Source organism: Heteronotia binoei, chromosome 12 (assembly GCF_032191835.1).
Source record: "Heteronotia binoei isolate CCM8104 ecotype False Entrance Well chromosome 12, APGP_CSIRO_Hbin_v1, whole genome shotgun sequence".
Classification (NCBI taxonomy): Eukaryota; Metazoa; Chordata; class Lepidosauria; order Squamata; family Gekkonidae; genus Heteronotia; species Heteronotia binoei.
In genome coordinates this window covers 45,586,508-45,602,482 of record NC_083234.1, presented here as the reverse complement: position 1 = coordinate 45,602,482, position 15,975 = coordinate 45,586,508, and the positions used below count along the sequence as shown (strand labels likewise).

The window sequence follows — 15,975 nt, the reverse complement described above, 5'->3', positions numbered from 1 at the left end:
GTTCAATCCCTGGCATCTCCCATTAAGGGATCCCCAGGTATCTGCCTAATGTGGAAACCCACTGCTAATAAGAGTAGACAATACTGTGCTGGATAAACCAATACTTTAACTCTGCTTATGTCTGCTTCTATCCAATGAGCCAGGTAGGAACACCCAATTCAGTCCTCAGTTGAGTCCTCATACACAACAGCTTCATAGGAAGCAGATGCTTATTCCCTGTAGGTTGTTGTCTAAACATGGTATTCAGATGTATGTTGCTTCTGAATATGGTGGTTCCATTTCAGGTCCAATAGTAACTGATGGGTCTCTACTGCTGGCCGCCATTGGAAATAGAATGCTGAATGAGATGAATCAGACAAAGGTCCAAAATGTCAGTTCCTACGTTCTTTGATGCTTAAGATTGCAGTGCTGTATGCACCTCCTTGGGGTAAATCCTATTCAATTCAATGGCCATCATATGTATGTTGTACTTCAAAGGAACAGGCTGTAAGAATGCAGCCAGCATTCCCATTACCCTGTGAGAAGTCTGTATGCATAGTACAGAGCATATCTTAATACAGATGTGCATTGCTGGAGAACACAGGCATTGCTGGACAAGCTGCCCTTCAGGGCTCTCTACCCACGACTGCTGTTTCTTATGGATTCTGTCCTCTTCATGTGCTTCCAGGGATCCCAGAGGCTTTGCACAACACAACTTAAAAGCAGCCAACATCCACCAAACATGACAATACAATATTTTGCCAGCAGAGGTCACCCATGACTATTATATAAAAACCCGTCATAGGTTAATAAATCAGTTCCCTTAAACTCAAATCAGCTAAGAGATGCAGCTTGTTAGAATTCCTAGACGAGGAGTTTGGCAGCCATTCGGGGTCATGTCGCTTTTCTCAACATTACCCATGTTCCCATATATACTTGAAAGCTGGTAGAGTAATTAACAACAGCAACAGTGCACAACCCAACTAAAGAGTAAATAAAGGTTTATTTAGGAATCAACATACCAGATAGGAAAGAGGAGAGATGGAAATAGGTTCCTAACTACATCTCTGAGAGAGAGAGGGCAAAACTGGGTGTGGTACTTCCAAGAAGGAGAAAATTGCCCTGAACAAAAATCTGGAGACAGACAAGGAACAATTAAAAGGAGAGAAGGTGCTGACCTCACTTTCCTATCTAATTGCAGGGCCTTCTTCTCTTCTTTGTACAACAGACATTGCCTTTTCCAACACGGAGCAGAGGGAAGCCATGCTGGCACAAATGAAGGTTAATCTTTGGTCAGCTTCCCACCCCCTCACAGGCAAAAGTGATCCTGCTGTTGGGGGTACATGTTACAATATGGACCCAGCACTTCCTCTCACTGTGAAAAACATGACTGAAACAAGCTCTAGCAGATGCTCCTGTCAATAAGCTTTCTTCCCCAAACCTGTTTGATATCAGTTACACAGTTCAAAAAAACACAAACACTTGTTTTGGGAAATAGAGATCTCCAAGCCCCACGTTTCTTCTGGAATGCTGGGAAACCTTCTAGATGCATTGGTTAGTGGTGAGATGCAGCCATCTTCCATTTCCTGCTTTTCTTCTCAGTACCTAACCAGTTTTACTTCCTTTGCCATTTCTCCCACAGCCCTCTGCCTACCAGTAATATATAACTTATATTCTCCTAGATTCAGGTGGGTAGCTGTGTTGGTCTGATAAAATAGAAAAAAAGTTTGAGTCCAAGCCACTTCCTAGTGTGCATGCTCATACCTTGAATAAAATTTTGTTGGACTTAAAAGATGCCACTAGACTAAAACTTTGTTCTCCTGTCCTGTTTCATCTATGCTTTACTTACTGGTCCACACTTTCCTCAGATCTCTGCCTCCTTCACCTATTCTTTTAGATTTGTTTCTCACACCATTGCTGGCTCTGATCCTTTCCTTTAGCTATTTTGCTCCAAACCTCTACTCCAACTGCCACTGTTGCCTCCTATCCCTACAGGAATCATAAGGTGATTTGTCCAAGCAACACAGACCTTTTATTGCAGAACCCTCTAGAGAAAACCTACAGTGCTTGCTTTATTTTCTCTGTAGTTAGAATGCTCATGAACATTCCAACATATCACATCAGCTCAGCTAATCAGTGCCAGACACTTCCTCACTGCCACCACTAAATCTTGTAACAATGTAGTGAAACCAGAACTCTTTATTTAAGACACATGTTCTAAAAATATATTATTATAATACTAACTGGCTGGTCCTTTGGGGAGGGACGGTGGCTCAGTGGTAGAGCATCTGCTTGGGAAGCAGAAGGTCCAAGGTTCAATCCCTGGCATCTCCAAAAAAGGGTCCAGGCAAATAGGTGTGAAAAACCTCAGCTTGAGACCCTGGAGAGCCGCTGCCAGTCTGAGAAGACAATACTGACTTTGATGGACCAAGGGTCTGATTCAGTATAAGGCAGCTTCATATGTTCATATATGTTCATTAAGTAAAGCTGCAAAGCCACACTATCTACTTACAAGATAGGGGTCTCCCTACATATGCAGTGGGTGATTTTGTAAATTAACCAGAAAGAACACAATATAAAAACTATACTGGTGAGGACCAAAATGCTCCAGAAGAACACTGAGAACACGCCACTGTCAGTTTAAGGAAAAACAGGGATGGCAGAGAACCAATGTGTTCAAACACCAGAAAGAACAAGAGGAGGCGAAGAGATTGGATTTGTACCCCACCTTTCACTCAAAGTCTTAGAGCAGTTTACAATCTCTTTCCCTTCCTCACCTCACAACAGAAAACAGGATGATCTTGACAGGCTAGAAAACTGGGTAAAACAAATGAAATAAATTTTAATGGGGATAAATGTAAAGTTTTGCATTTAGGTAGGAAAAATCAAATGTATAACGAGAGAGACTGAACATGAGTCAACAGTGTGATGTAGCTAAAAAGGCAGATGAGATTTTGGTCTGTATCAACAGAAGTACAGTGTCCAGATCACATGAAGTGATGGTACTGCTTTACTCTGCTCTGGCTAGACCTCAAACAGAGTACTGTGTTCAATATTTGGCACCACAATTTAAGGATATAAACAAGCTGGAATGGATCCAGAGGAGGGGAACAAAAATGGTGAGAAGACAATACTGACTTTGATGGACCAAGGGTCTGATTCAGTACAAGGCAGCTTCATATGTTCATATTTATCCCAATTCCATCCAGGATCTTTTACTCCGCTTAAGAGATCCTTCAAGGATGGTTAATTGGGAACAAAGGGGTAAGTGCTTCCACTGATCCAGTCTGATTATTTTAAGAGTCAAAAGAAGCAGACCTCCTAATAACTTGGCAAAGGGACTACATCTGAATATATGCATGGTCAGGAACCCCTCCCACACTCTCCTACTACATTTTCCCCTCTCTCCCTGCAACGCCCAGCCCCACCCCGTCCTTTACTAAAATTTGATTGACATTCGGGCTGATTGCATAAAACATATACCTCATACACATCTTTATAATAAAAAGAAACGTTTGATTAATTGATTTGACTGATCAGCAAAAGGCGAATAGGTTCATATTGGCGTTCTTGTCAATGAACACTATGCAGCTGGTGGAATTTCCTTTAGTGGCACCTTTAAAATAGGCTGAGGCAGGCTGCTTCAAAACGTGAGGGAACATTAGGGCGAAGGGTCCTTCTTAGCACCACATGTAGCTAGGGTGCAGATCAGCCCTCCAATTTTATTTTATTTTTTTGTATTTTGGAATGCAGCGAAAACAGGACGACGAAATGAAATCCTTTCCAAAAGAGTACGCGTGATCTGAGGCGTTCTTTGTCCTCCTGCGGGAGCCTATCTAAGGTTGCTCGGGACGGAAGGGACTCCGTGAGGGAAACAAAATACGTGAGGAGAACAAGAGGCAAGACTTCTCTCGGAAAACACGGGCAGGACCGGCTGCGCGCGCAGAGCCCCAACGCAAGTGTATTTGTTGGCCCGACCTCACCCTTGTCGCAGAGAGAGAAGATCTAAAGTCGAGCGCGCGGGAGGGAGGGAGAGGAGCTGGGAAAGAATCGGCCTCGCGCTCATTCCTCCACGTACATTTGTCCACCACCTTCTCCTCTCCCTCCCTTCCCCCTCCCCGTATCATTTCATGCACCTTCTGGCGCGAGGGAAGCGAAAGAGGCGGGACTTGACTCGGAACACTGGCTTCCGGCGTCGGTAGTCCGCGCGCTGCCAGGCACCGGAAGTGGGTATTGGCCGCGAGGAAGAGGAGGCGGCTGTGCGAGGGAGCACGAGCGCGAAGTGCGTGTGTGAGAGAGGCGGGGAGGGCACGCGCAAGAGAGCGAGCGGAGGGGGGCGCGCGTGTGCGCGTAAGGGCGAGAAAGGAAGAGAGCGAGAGAGAGAGAGAGCGCGAGGGAGAGTGCGAGTGAGGAGAGCAGGAGCGCAGGCAGGCAGGCCAGGCCTGACGACGGTGGCTGAAGGAATAGGAAGAAGAAGATGGCGGACGGGGACAGCGGGAGCGAGCGAGGGGGCAGCGGGAGCGGCAGCGGAGGTGGCGGCGGTGGCGGAGGAGGCGGCGGCGGAGGAGGAGGTGGATTCCAGGGGCATCGTGGCGGCGGCGGGCCGGGGCCGGAGCAGGAGACGCAGGAGTTGGCGTCGAAGCGCCTGGACATCCAGAACAAGCGCTTCTACCTGGACGTCAAGCAGAACGCCAAGGGCCGCTTCTTGAAGATTGCCGAGGTGGGCGCCGGGGGCTCCAAGAGCCGCCTGACGCTTTCCATGGCGGTGGCCGCCGAGTTCCGAGACTACCTGGGGGACTTCATCGAGCATTACGCCCAGCTCGGGCCCAGCAGCCCTGAGCAGCTGGCGCAGGCATCGGCTGGGCCCGGCGGAGACGACGGCGGCGGCGCTGGAGGGCCTCGGCGGGCTCTCAAGAGCGAATTCCTGGTGCGGGAGAATCGCAAGTACTACTTGGACCTGAAGGAGAACCAGCGAGGCCGCTTCCTTCGCATCCGCCAGACCATCAACCGAGGGCCCGGCGGTGGGGGAGGCGGCGGAGGCGGGCCGGGCTTCCCCGGAGGAGGCCCCCCGGGTCTCCAGAGCGGCCAGACCATCGCCCTGCCCGCCCAGGGCCTGATCGAGTTCCGCGATGCCTTGGCCAAGCTCATCGACGACTACGGAGCTGACGAGGACGAGCTGGGCGGCGGGGGCGGCGGAGGGGGCCCTGGCGGCGGGGGCCTCTATGGCGAGCTTCCCGAAGGCACCTCTATCACGGTGGACTCCAAGCGCTTCTTCTTCGACGTGGGCTGCAACAAGTACGGCGTCTTCCTGCGCGTCAGCGAGGTGAAGCCTTCTTACCGCAATGCCATCACAGTTCCTTACAAAGCTTGGGCCAAGTTCGGCGGAGCTTTTTGCCGCTATGCTGATGAGATGCGAGACATCCAAGAGCGCCAGCGGGATAAGCTCTACGATCGACGAGCTGGACCCGCCGGACCGGGAAGTGGCAGTGGCGCCGGAGACGATTCCGACGGAGACGATGTGGACGACGACTGAGCCTCTTCTTCCTCCCTGCCCCCCATCGCTTTGACAACCTCCCCTCCCTCCCCATCCACCTTCACTCTACCACGGAGGTTGCCATGGGAGGGGGGACTGGTGAAAACGGGGAAGAAGCCAGATCCCAAGCCTTCCTTCTTTTCCTTCTATCAGTGGGGAGAGAGCGAGTGAGCAACGAGATTACCTGCATACACCCACTGACCTGCATCACTTCTGGAATGGCCCCTTCGATTCCGGTCTCCCCACTCTTTTTATTTTTCCCGAGGATATAGCATCTGCCAGTCCACCAGCCCATCATGAAAGACTGGGCTTTACATCATCATTGTCCTCACTTCGGGAAGAGAAAATCCTGTGACCTCAATTCACCTCGACCCCACCCTGTGTTGTAGGGAAGGAGACCGTTGTGATCTGAATCCACCCAGGCCTTCAAAGGTTACTCATCTGCTGGATCCCAGAGATGTTTTATTTGGGGGGGATGGGGAATATATTTGGATGTCATCTTCTCCCCCTTCCCTTTTGCATTTTGAGATCATGTCCTCCACTGAAAACCAGCATCCTGGAGACTATATGGCCACTGAGCACAGTTTGAAGGGTGGGGAGAAGCCAATGCAGCTGTCCAGATCCAGGGGGGGGGGGGGGGATGTGTGCAGATCCTGATGGAGCAGCTTGTTCAGGGTTGTAAAGATCAATAATCATGGGCTTAGACCAGCACAAATCGGGGTATTAAGTGCAACAGCGAGGGGGACAAAGAGGGTGGGCAGGGGAAAGGAACAAATAGAAAACCATAGAGCTTTGAAAAAAATGTAGTTGGGAGGGGGGAACCTGTATCTGGACCAATGTCCATTGTTCTTTTTTTTTTTTCCTTTGCAGAATTGTTTTATTTCTGGGATGCAGATTGCTAAACTCCAGGTGCCTGAACTGGAATCGATAGATTAATTAATTTAACTCTGGCAGTTTCTAAAGATATTAAATGGTATTTTCTTTATTTTTAAATGGGGGTTGCAAACAGGTAGGTTAAAGGAAAAACAGGCATAAAGCACAAGGAATGCAGAGTGGATGAGTTGTTGCTCACTAAAGTTCTTCCCCTCTCCAAATAAGGTGAAAGAGCAAATTAGGAGGGAAACGTTGGAGCTGCCTTTCCACAGGCTTCAAAAGATGACCCAGTCAAATAAGTGGAATCTGTTATGTAGCTGGGTCTTAAAGAAAATCTTAAAATTGTAATCTTGCGAAGAAAGCATGTGGCTAAAAGACTGAGTAGGAAACTGAAGGCTTCTTTCATCCTGCAATCAGTGGACTTTTTCCGTGAAAACAGTCATCAAGAACCTCAGGTCCAGAAGTCTGGTATCAGTTATTCTTTTTAACAAAATTCTTTTTTTAAAAGCAAAAAGAGAACTCAGTCCATTTCCTCAGTACCTCACGTTATGTTAACAGCAGAGTTGGCAAGCATGGATTGATGGTATGGATTGTTCATAGCAATGCATGCCTTGTGCAAGCTTGATATCCATTGTTGAAAAGGAGCAGAAACAAACCGTCAAAGTTCTGTGACTATGAACATACCCTAGCAGCATTTTACCACCTTCAAATTTTAATGGAGACTGGCTACTGCCCATTGTCCAATTATCTTTCCCAAATGAAGTTGGGTGTCCCCACCCCCACCCAAGGAATTGCCTCATCTATATTTTAAATGGATTCTTATCTAAAATGATATTTTTTTAAAACTAACAATGTTAGTCCTGTCCCCTCCCAAAAAATGTTTTAGATACATTATATACTAGCAACTTTGAATTGAATGGGAATTACTCTGTTCATTGCAAAGTTTCAGGTATTTGTGTGACATCTTAGAGGCAGGTAAACCTTCCTCTACAATCTCTTTAGTATTTTTTTAATTGTGCATGCCTGTACTTTATTTGAGCTGCCTTTTTAATTTATTGCATACCCTTATTACCTTATTTTGGTATTACTCTTATCTATCCTATCTCGTTTTATATTTATTAGTAAGCAAGGAGACATATAAAAGGCATTTCTTCACACAGATGTGGCTGGAGTGGGGAAACTGGCTGGAATTTTCTGTTAAAAATAGATTTGCTGTAGTTATCAAGATCAGCAAATATTTTCAGAGGAGTTGTAACACAAAAATTTCTGCCACACAAATGATTGTCTATTTTACAGCTAATTCTTTACTCCCAGTGTCCATAGTTGATCTTTTTATCGTATCTTTGAAGAAACTTTTCTTTCCATTTTTCTCCGTTGCAAAGAACTTGTTTCCTGAATTGTAATGGGAGCAATAGTATTTCTTGATGTTTTAATTACATCCGTATACTTGTACTGTATTTTGTACTCTCCAAGGCAGCTGTTTTCAATAATGTCCTGCTGTATTTACCTATGTATTTTTGTTCAAATGTATGTGGTTCTTTGCTGCGGAGAACAATTTTCACCAACAAAAGTTTCAGCGGACAGATTAACTGGGATATCGCAGCCCTCTAGGATTGCAGAAAAAGTCTGCTTAATGAATTAGAACTCTAGGCAGCAATGAAGATTAAGCCTGCAGATGCTTGGTGTATATTGCTGTAACTCTTCACTCATTTTAAAACAGTGTATAATATTTGTATAGACCAACGATGTTTTGTTGCTTCAGTGGTAATTGGGTTTTTTTTCTTTTGTTGCTCAGCTGCTGTGAGCCAATTAAGTTCTTGCAAAGATGCAGTACCTCTCCTTTTCAGGAGGATTTTTTGGCTGAATTGCAGTAACTAGCCTTACCTTTGTATTATGTGGTAGTGACAGGGTTTTGACTGTCCCTGGCCAGTGGCTACATAAGCTATAATTAGCTGCCTAGGAAATATGTGGAAGTGGACAGGAGCATATATCAATTGTATGCCAAGAACGCTGCCATATATGGTATTGGCTTTGGCAACCAGAAAGTCTCCTTTAGCCATTAGTTATACCAATGTATATTGAATACACAGATTTGTACAAGTTGACACATGACACTTCAAGATGTATAGGTGGTGACAATACAGTGTGTCAGTAATAGCATCTAAATTAAAATATTGGCCTGTGCCCTCTCAAGTATAAATGATAGGTTTTTAAATTTTAACTAATTTTGAGGTTAATGGCCAAGCCTCTTTATATGGGAAAGTTGGTCATAGTGGCACATGGTCTTGTTAGGTGCAGAGGTTCACTGAGGAAATTGTTCTTTCTTCTTATTGGGCAATAGAACTCTGGAGAGTGTGGGCAATGAGGAAAGAGGCTTGTCCAAAATGTACAGCTTTGAACATGTTTGTTTTCCCCTTCAGAACTTTGAAGTTTTGTGCATAAAACAGTGGAGACTACAAAGAAGATCATTTCAGGGTCTTTTTAGAAGCATTTATGGCCTCTAATGAAAGAAGAATAATTATTGATGTAAGGCTGGGTTAGAAATCACCTCACCCTGACTGCACAAACCACATGTTAAAAATCACGCTGCTTTCTAAGCTGGTAGTTTCTCAATTATCTCTGTGCATATTCTAAATAGGCAACCTTATGCCTATTCAGAGTAGCTGCTGTGTGTGATGGGATAGTCAGTCACATTGGAAAACCATAACACCTGGATTGTATCTAAGATGAGCAAATTCTGTTATTCCTGTTCATATTCTTGTGCATAAATGTCAATTTAGGTAAAAGTTTTCCCTCCTTTGTGGTGCTGCAGTTAAATCATATCTTGGATTTTCTCTGCAGCACTGTTAACAATGCCTCATTGCAATCTACAACCACTTGATCCAGCATACCCATGCTCATATTAGCTCAACTGTAGTAAAGTTACTGGAGTTAAGATGTTGCATGTCAAGGTATGCTGATTTAAGTGGCTTGTGGATCAACTGTCCTCTTAAAATGTAGATCCTGTAGGGGGGAAATTGGACAGCCTTTCTGGGGAGTTCCTGCATATCTGGCATTTTTAGACTTATATTGTCCTTGGAATTATGATTCTGGAATGCAACTGTCAAAGCATCTGCTGTACAAAAAATGTAAATCTTGTATAGCACCAAAACTGTAAATATTTGAGGCATACAGGTTTAAACACCCGTAGCTTTAGCGCGCATCTAGTTACGGGTTGATTTTCTTATTTCCATAGCTGTCTAACTGCAAAGCAGTTCTAGGCCTAACAGTGAAGGCTGGCTTTTTTTTTTCTCTTTCTCAAAAGTTAGCCAGCACTGTTGCTGGCCCTGGAATGATCTTTGCAATAAATCACAAATCTTTTTTTAAAAAGTGAAGATTCAAGCTTTTGCTTCCGTTTTCTCCCCCCCAAACACACTTAATTATCCTGTCAATATTTTTATAGTTTTCAGGATAATGGGCACAAGAGGCAGGTTACAATAAGTCCCTCATATTGAGAGGTCCCATCATTGACTGCACACTTCAGGTATTGGAATAGCTGAGGGTGACTTGTGACAGTGTGATCTGCTGCAACTGTTAAAAGGGGGTGTAGTATATATTGACTACACAGGACATTTGAAAAGTAACTAACTCAGGCTACTTTTCTCTTGTGAGGGTGGCAGTTTTGTGATTTTTGTGGAAAACTGTTCAATGCATAAAAATGCGTGGACATCTCAAACGTTTTAACAGATTATGGTACTTTATCTGATGCACAATTTCATCTCTCAGCAGATATTCAATTTTTATTTAAAAAACAAACAAACGTGGCCTTGACTTTAACTTCGTGGAAGGGAGGAGAATCTAGTTTTCCCTATATGAAAGTGGCACTTTTTTCAGCTTCAAATTATACTAATTCTACAGACTTCTTAGTAAACATGTTCTTCATATGCTTCCTTTTTTAAGCAAGTAAAATGGTAGATATCTTGAAGTATGTTTGCTATGGATTGCATTTAAGTTTTATAAACATAGTATAATTAGGGTAATCAACCTATTTGAGGTTAAACATTACAAAATTTAAAAGATGCTTATAATCTTAAAATGGCTGTACTCAAAAAGTATTTCTGAAAACAATTTTAGTTTTACCCAGCAGAACCCTTGAGGTGTATCTACGTTACCAATATACTGTTTAATACCAATAGAACTGTGATTGCTTCTCCAAAGAGTGTTGGAATTTGGTTTGGTAAAGGTGCCAAGGGGTTCTGTTGGACATCCATAGCTTTCCATAGAGAGCTATGACTTCATTGGGGAGAGGAAATTACTATTTAAACCAGTGGTGTAGATATGCCCCAATCTGCTGCACTCAGATTAGTCTTCTGGATGCTCAAACCTTGTTAAGTCTTTATGAGGTAGTGGCAGGTTTCTTGTTGTGTATTTCATTCTTGGTTATTTGTTCACTTTGTTTTTGCAGTGTAAATACATAGCTTCCTTTCCCCCCATGTACTTCTTGATAGTCTGGTTTCCAGGTTTGTTAAGGGTATTTAGAAAGCTCGCCTATTGTCCAGTAATGCTGCTTATGGTAATTTAGTGTCAGCAAGATTACTGTATTTAGATGTTGTGCTTGAGCATTAGCGAGATCATCTTAATTGTCAGATGAGGTATACCTCTTAAAATTGCACACTTGTATGATTTGTTAGATTAATGGAGTGTTGCTAAGGTTGGGAAGTCTGATTGTAAAATAAGAGAATTCTTCCTTTTCCCTTCTTGCAGGTTCTGAGAAACCTCAACTTTTGCACTTTGTGATTTTTAGCTAACACAGGAAGAATGGAGGAAAAACAAAGATAATGTAGTACTGTTACAGATTGCTTTGATGAGGTATTGTAACATTGGAGAGAGAAGCACGAAACAGGTGTTCAGCTCCATAAGGTTTTTACTCCATATAAGTTTAATTTCAGAAGGAGATGCAAAATATCTGAATGTGGCCACCGACTGCTGCCTCCCATTTGTGTAGCAGGGCAGTTACTTGCCATGGTGCTAGACTAAATTCATCTTGATACAATCAGATTGCTTCTTTCTCGTAATATATAGTAGCATGATTTTTTTCCTGTGTTCCCATAATCATCACATGTTCTTTCATAGTTGTGAGGAGTAAGCAATAATGCTATGGCTGGGATCCAAAAACTAAACAATTCTGTGTATCTAACAGAACAGTCCTATGCAGAGTTACTCCATTCTAATCCCATTGACTTTATTAGACTGGAGGAACTCTGCACAGTGTTCTCCCGTAAGTGGAGTCGGACTTGTCTTTGTTAAAAATAGAACCCCCATGCTGCAGGTTACTTTCAAAACTGAAAGGAGTTCTGAAAGCATTGTGGCAAGGGAGAATCTGTGCTGAGTCTAAAATCTCATTGAGTATATGCATTTTCACTGATAGTATCGAAAATAATTATTGGAGTCCTGTTCTATATTTTTCACCTTTACATCGCAGCGGTATAACTGAAGCCTAATGTTTAATCTTGGCTGGTTTGGAAGGGTAGAATTATACCACTGTCTGTGGTTGATGGGACCATTCTTGAAGACTTTTGAGGATAACAGCTTCACCCCTTGGTCATTTTTAAAAAGTTTTAGCGTTTAGTGATGGCTACCCTGTTTTGGATATAACAAAGGGCATTAAACCTATGATAATGCTCACCTAACAATAATAGAATGCCCCAGAAATGATTGATAAAACTCCCAATGAATTATTACCATATTTAGTTTCCTTTTGGAATTGCTGATTTTTTTGCTAGGCATTTCACTCCACCTCTAACTGTTTTTTAATCTGACAGAGGGAGAGTGAGAGAGCTCAAGAGTTCAATGCCTACTGGAAATACCAACAAAGCTTTTGTCTCTGAAATTCCGTATAGGGAAGGTTAAGTGTGCTTTGTCAAAGGCGTTTTGTAATATGCTGCTATGTAGCCTTAAATCTCGTAATGTACTGTATATATAAGCATACACACAGAGTAAGCAGCTCACAACAAAGAAGCAGAATGTTCTCATTTGTCAAATTTATTATCAAAGTGCAGGAAAAATTTGTCCCACTCCAGTTTACCACTACTCTGTAGCCCAGGTAGACTTTTAAAACTTGCAGAAAGAACTTAATTTAAAACAGCAGTCACTATGCATCATTTTAACATAGGCAAGTTTCCAAGGCAAGATGTTTAATTTCCTGCCCTGCTCTTCTATGTTGAAAGACCCATCTGGTTAGAAAATCCCATCTCTGAATTTATGGGGGATTTACAAGAAAAATATAGCTTAATCTTTTTGTTTCTTCTCACTGCTCCCTATTCAGAACTGGAGTTTTTGACTCATGCAAGTGGTAACGCTATTTGAATTTAAGAGTGCCATGATAGATGGATTCCTAAATGATCTCCTGTCTTACATGTACTGTGTGAATGTTTCTGTTCTACCAGCATTTTTGTGTGATGGCCAACTGGGCCTCAATAACATGAGTTGTTTTCCATGCTAACTTCCTTTCCCAACAATCCATTCTGATATATGCTCTATAGAAAATATGGCACTATGTATTGCTGATGCCTTTGCTCTTTATTAGTTAACAATGATCTCTGCAGAAAGATAGTGTCTGTGTAAAATGGTGATTTTCAAACTGCTCCTGTATTTCTGGAGGTTCCAATATCAGTACACCAGTTCAGGTGTGTGTAGGAGTGTTAAGATATACTCTCAGTTTGTTGAGAGACTACGGTAAGGCCTAATAGACCTAGCCAGTACTTCTACAAAAGAGGAGATTTTGCACCCCAGAATCCTCTGCAGTACAGGAGTTGTCTGCAATGGGGAATGAGTTCTGGGGTAGAGAGTTTGAAAACTGCTACTTTAAAAGTAAAGAGAGAAAGCACTGAGTCAGACCCTGTTGTGGTAGGCAATTTATTTTTGCTAATGTTCCATTGCCAGTTCTGGAATGCTTGCTGTCTTCCATCTTTTGCCAAGACCTGTGGAATAAGCATTTGTTATCTGGTTTGGTGGGATTGCTGTTCTTCACTGCTTAGTTGAATTAACAACTGCACAGAGTGGATCAAATAAGCACAGGTCATCCATTAAAATGGATGATGGTGCACCTTAGTTGTGCTTACTGTCTTAGCCTCCCAAGTCTTTTCTAGTAGAGGATATAACAACCAGCTGCCTCTGCCCACTTGACGTATTTGTCATCGCAGATATTACAAGCCCTGTTGCTCAGTTTTCATGCTAATAGATTTGTCAAAAGTGAAGGGCAAGGCTGTGAAAAATGGGCAGGGCTGTAGGGGTCATTGCCTTCAGGGGAGTGGACATTTTGTTGGCCTGAATGTACAATTTCAGTAGAGAGCGAGTAGTTTAATTTGGTGCCGAGTTGACTTGTGCAAGTGATATAATTGATCATACATGGATGTAATCAACCCATATGTAAATATACACATGTTTGTACATTGTATACATAGAAAAAGATGTCTGTGTACATGTGTATGTATTTATAAAATTGTTTCTCTGCTAGATAGTAAATGCAAAAGTAGCTCTAATTTTATATATATATATTATATATTAAAAACTCCCCTCTATAAATATATTATATAAATGCTAGAAGTTAATTTGTAGAAAAATAGGACTGATTTCAGGAATATCTGCTGAGAGACCAAAAAGTTCACTTTTAAGTACCTTAATTAAAGAATAAAGTTTATTCCTCTTGTTTATTTTTTTATAAAAAAAATTAAATGCACTTTAACTGGCAACACATACAGCTGCATGATGCAGTTTCAAACATGGAAATGTTTTAAAAGTGCAGCACCCATTCAAAAATATTATTTTCTCACCTGTCAAGCAGAACGCTGGAAATTATTTGAAATTCCAGGGTCCAAATTGCCTGTTTGTCTTGCTGCCCGTTGGCTGAAGCTTAGATTCTGATTTCCCTTTTTGGGGGGTAGCAGGACTGCTTTTTAAAGAGCAATGCAGATACAGCCAAACACTACAGGCTGTCAACTAAAGGCAGGTCCTGGATTTACCACTAGCTAACTAGCAAAAAAAAAAAAAAACCAGTCCAAAATGACATTAAGAACTCCTCATGCTAGTTGAGCACTCCTTAAATAGCAGGTTTTTGCAAATGGAGTTTTACAGTCTATATTTAAAAAATTGTATGTTTGTAACAAATAAAAGTATGCAGAAAAGTGAATGAACCATGCACAGTGGTCTCTGGTTGTTTTTTTATTGGGAGATTTGTGTTTTATGTGATACAATTGAAGGTTAATTGTGTTTTAGTACTCTTGATCTGTTTGATCAAGGGTGTAAAATATTTGTAAGCAGGCAGATCATACAAGAAGAGTTATTATATGATCTTATAGAAAAGGGACTTTTGGGCTCCTAAAGTTGATAGAGAATGAATTTCCAGCATGGAAGAAGATTGGATCTCCAGCATGGAATCTGTTGGATCTCCAGCATGGAAGAAGATGAACTGGAGCAGATAATCCTTCTGCCTCTTACCAAGTGGTGGAAATAGGTACAGAGGATTGGTACTCTGAATTTATGGGAGAGAGTGGAGAGGCATGCACTTGGTCCTACATCTAGTGTTCTCTGTCCAAGTCGTACCTTTTAGTTGTCAAAACTTAATTTGCTTGTAATCTGTCCCTGCCCCTAAAGAACAAGGTGACGACGATTCCACAAGTCTTGTAGGAACAGTGCTGTTTGCAATTTTGCTTGTTGGGAACTAAGGCTCAGAAATGGTAAACTTCATTCAGGCCCACCCAGTGAGGTTATGACCGAATTGGGTTTCAGTGTAGAAACTTAAGTACTTTTACCTGCTGGGTCACATACTGTCTTAACTGGTACATGAACAAAGATGCCTTATGCTAGATAAGGCCACTGGTTCATCAAGCTGAATGTTGCCTACTCTAGCAGTTTTCCAGGGGCTCAGACACAGAAATTTTTCTGACCACCTGTGCTTTGAAATAGCGGTCTGAACCCGAGATCTTCTGCTTGTGCATACATTCAATATGGGCCACAGCTACTTCCCAGTACTATTACCCCACTACCTGAGAAAAGCACTATTCCCACAACTGAGGAATGTGCACATCCTCCTGCATACTCTGAAGATTTAAGTCAGTGAGCACAAAACATGGCCCTTAAATATGGTGCTTATAAAGGTAAGTTTGGTGTAGTGGTTAAGTGCTTGGACTCTTATCTGGGAGAACCGGGTTTGATTCCTCTTCTCCACTTGCATCTGCTGGAATGGCCTTGAGTCAGCCATAGCTCTTGCAGAGTTGTCCTTGAAGGGGCAGCTGCTGTGAGAGCCCCCTCAGCCCCACCCACCTCACAGGGTGTCTGTTGTAGAGGGAGAAGATATAGGAAATTGTAAGCAGCTCTGAGTCTCTGATTCAGAGAGAAGGGCACGATATAAATCTGCAAATCTTCTAAAGATAGTCCCCTGCGCAAGCAACAGTCATTTCCGACTCTGGGGTGACACATCACGACGTTTTCATGGCAGACTTTTAATGGGGTGTTTTGCCACTGCCTTCCCCAGTCATCTACACTTTACCCCCAGCAAACTGGGTACTCATGTTACCAACCTCAGAAGGACGGAAGGCTGAGTCAACCTTGAG

The 15,975-nt window shown here is 42.8% G+C and overlaps 1 protein-coding gene across 1 annotated transcript; it reads left to right on the top strand.

Moving 5' to 3' along the window:
• Positions 1–4,215: 4,215 nt before the first annotated feature.
• Positions 4,216–14,561, top strand: PURB (purine rich element binding protein B). Its single transcript, XM_060250989.1, has one exon. It carries the CDS (start codon positions 4,457–4,459, stop codon positions 5,510–5,512), a length of 1,056 nt encoding a protein of 351 aa, XP_060106972.1. The 5' UTR covers positions 4,216–4,456; the 3' UTR covers positions 5,513–14,561.
• Positions 14,562–15,975: the final 1,414 nt, after the last annotated feature.

Coding starts and splice junctions, on each gene's coding strand:
- PURB (XM_060250989.1), top strand. CDS start 4,457: ATGGCGGACGGGGACAGCGGGAGCGAGCGAGGGGGCAGCGGGAGCGGC.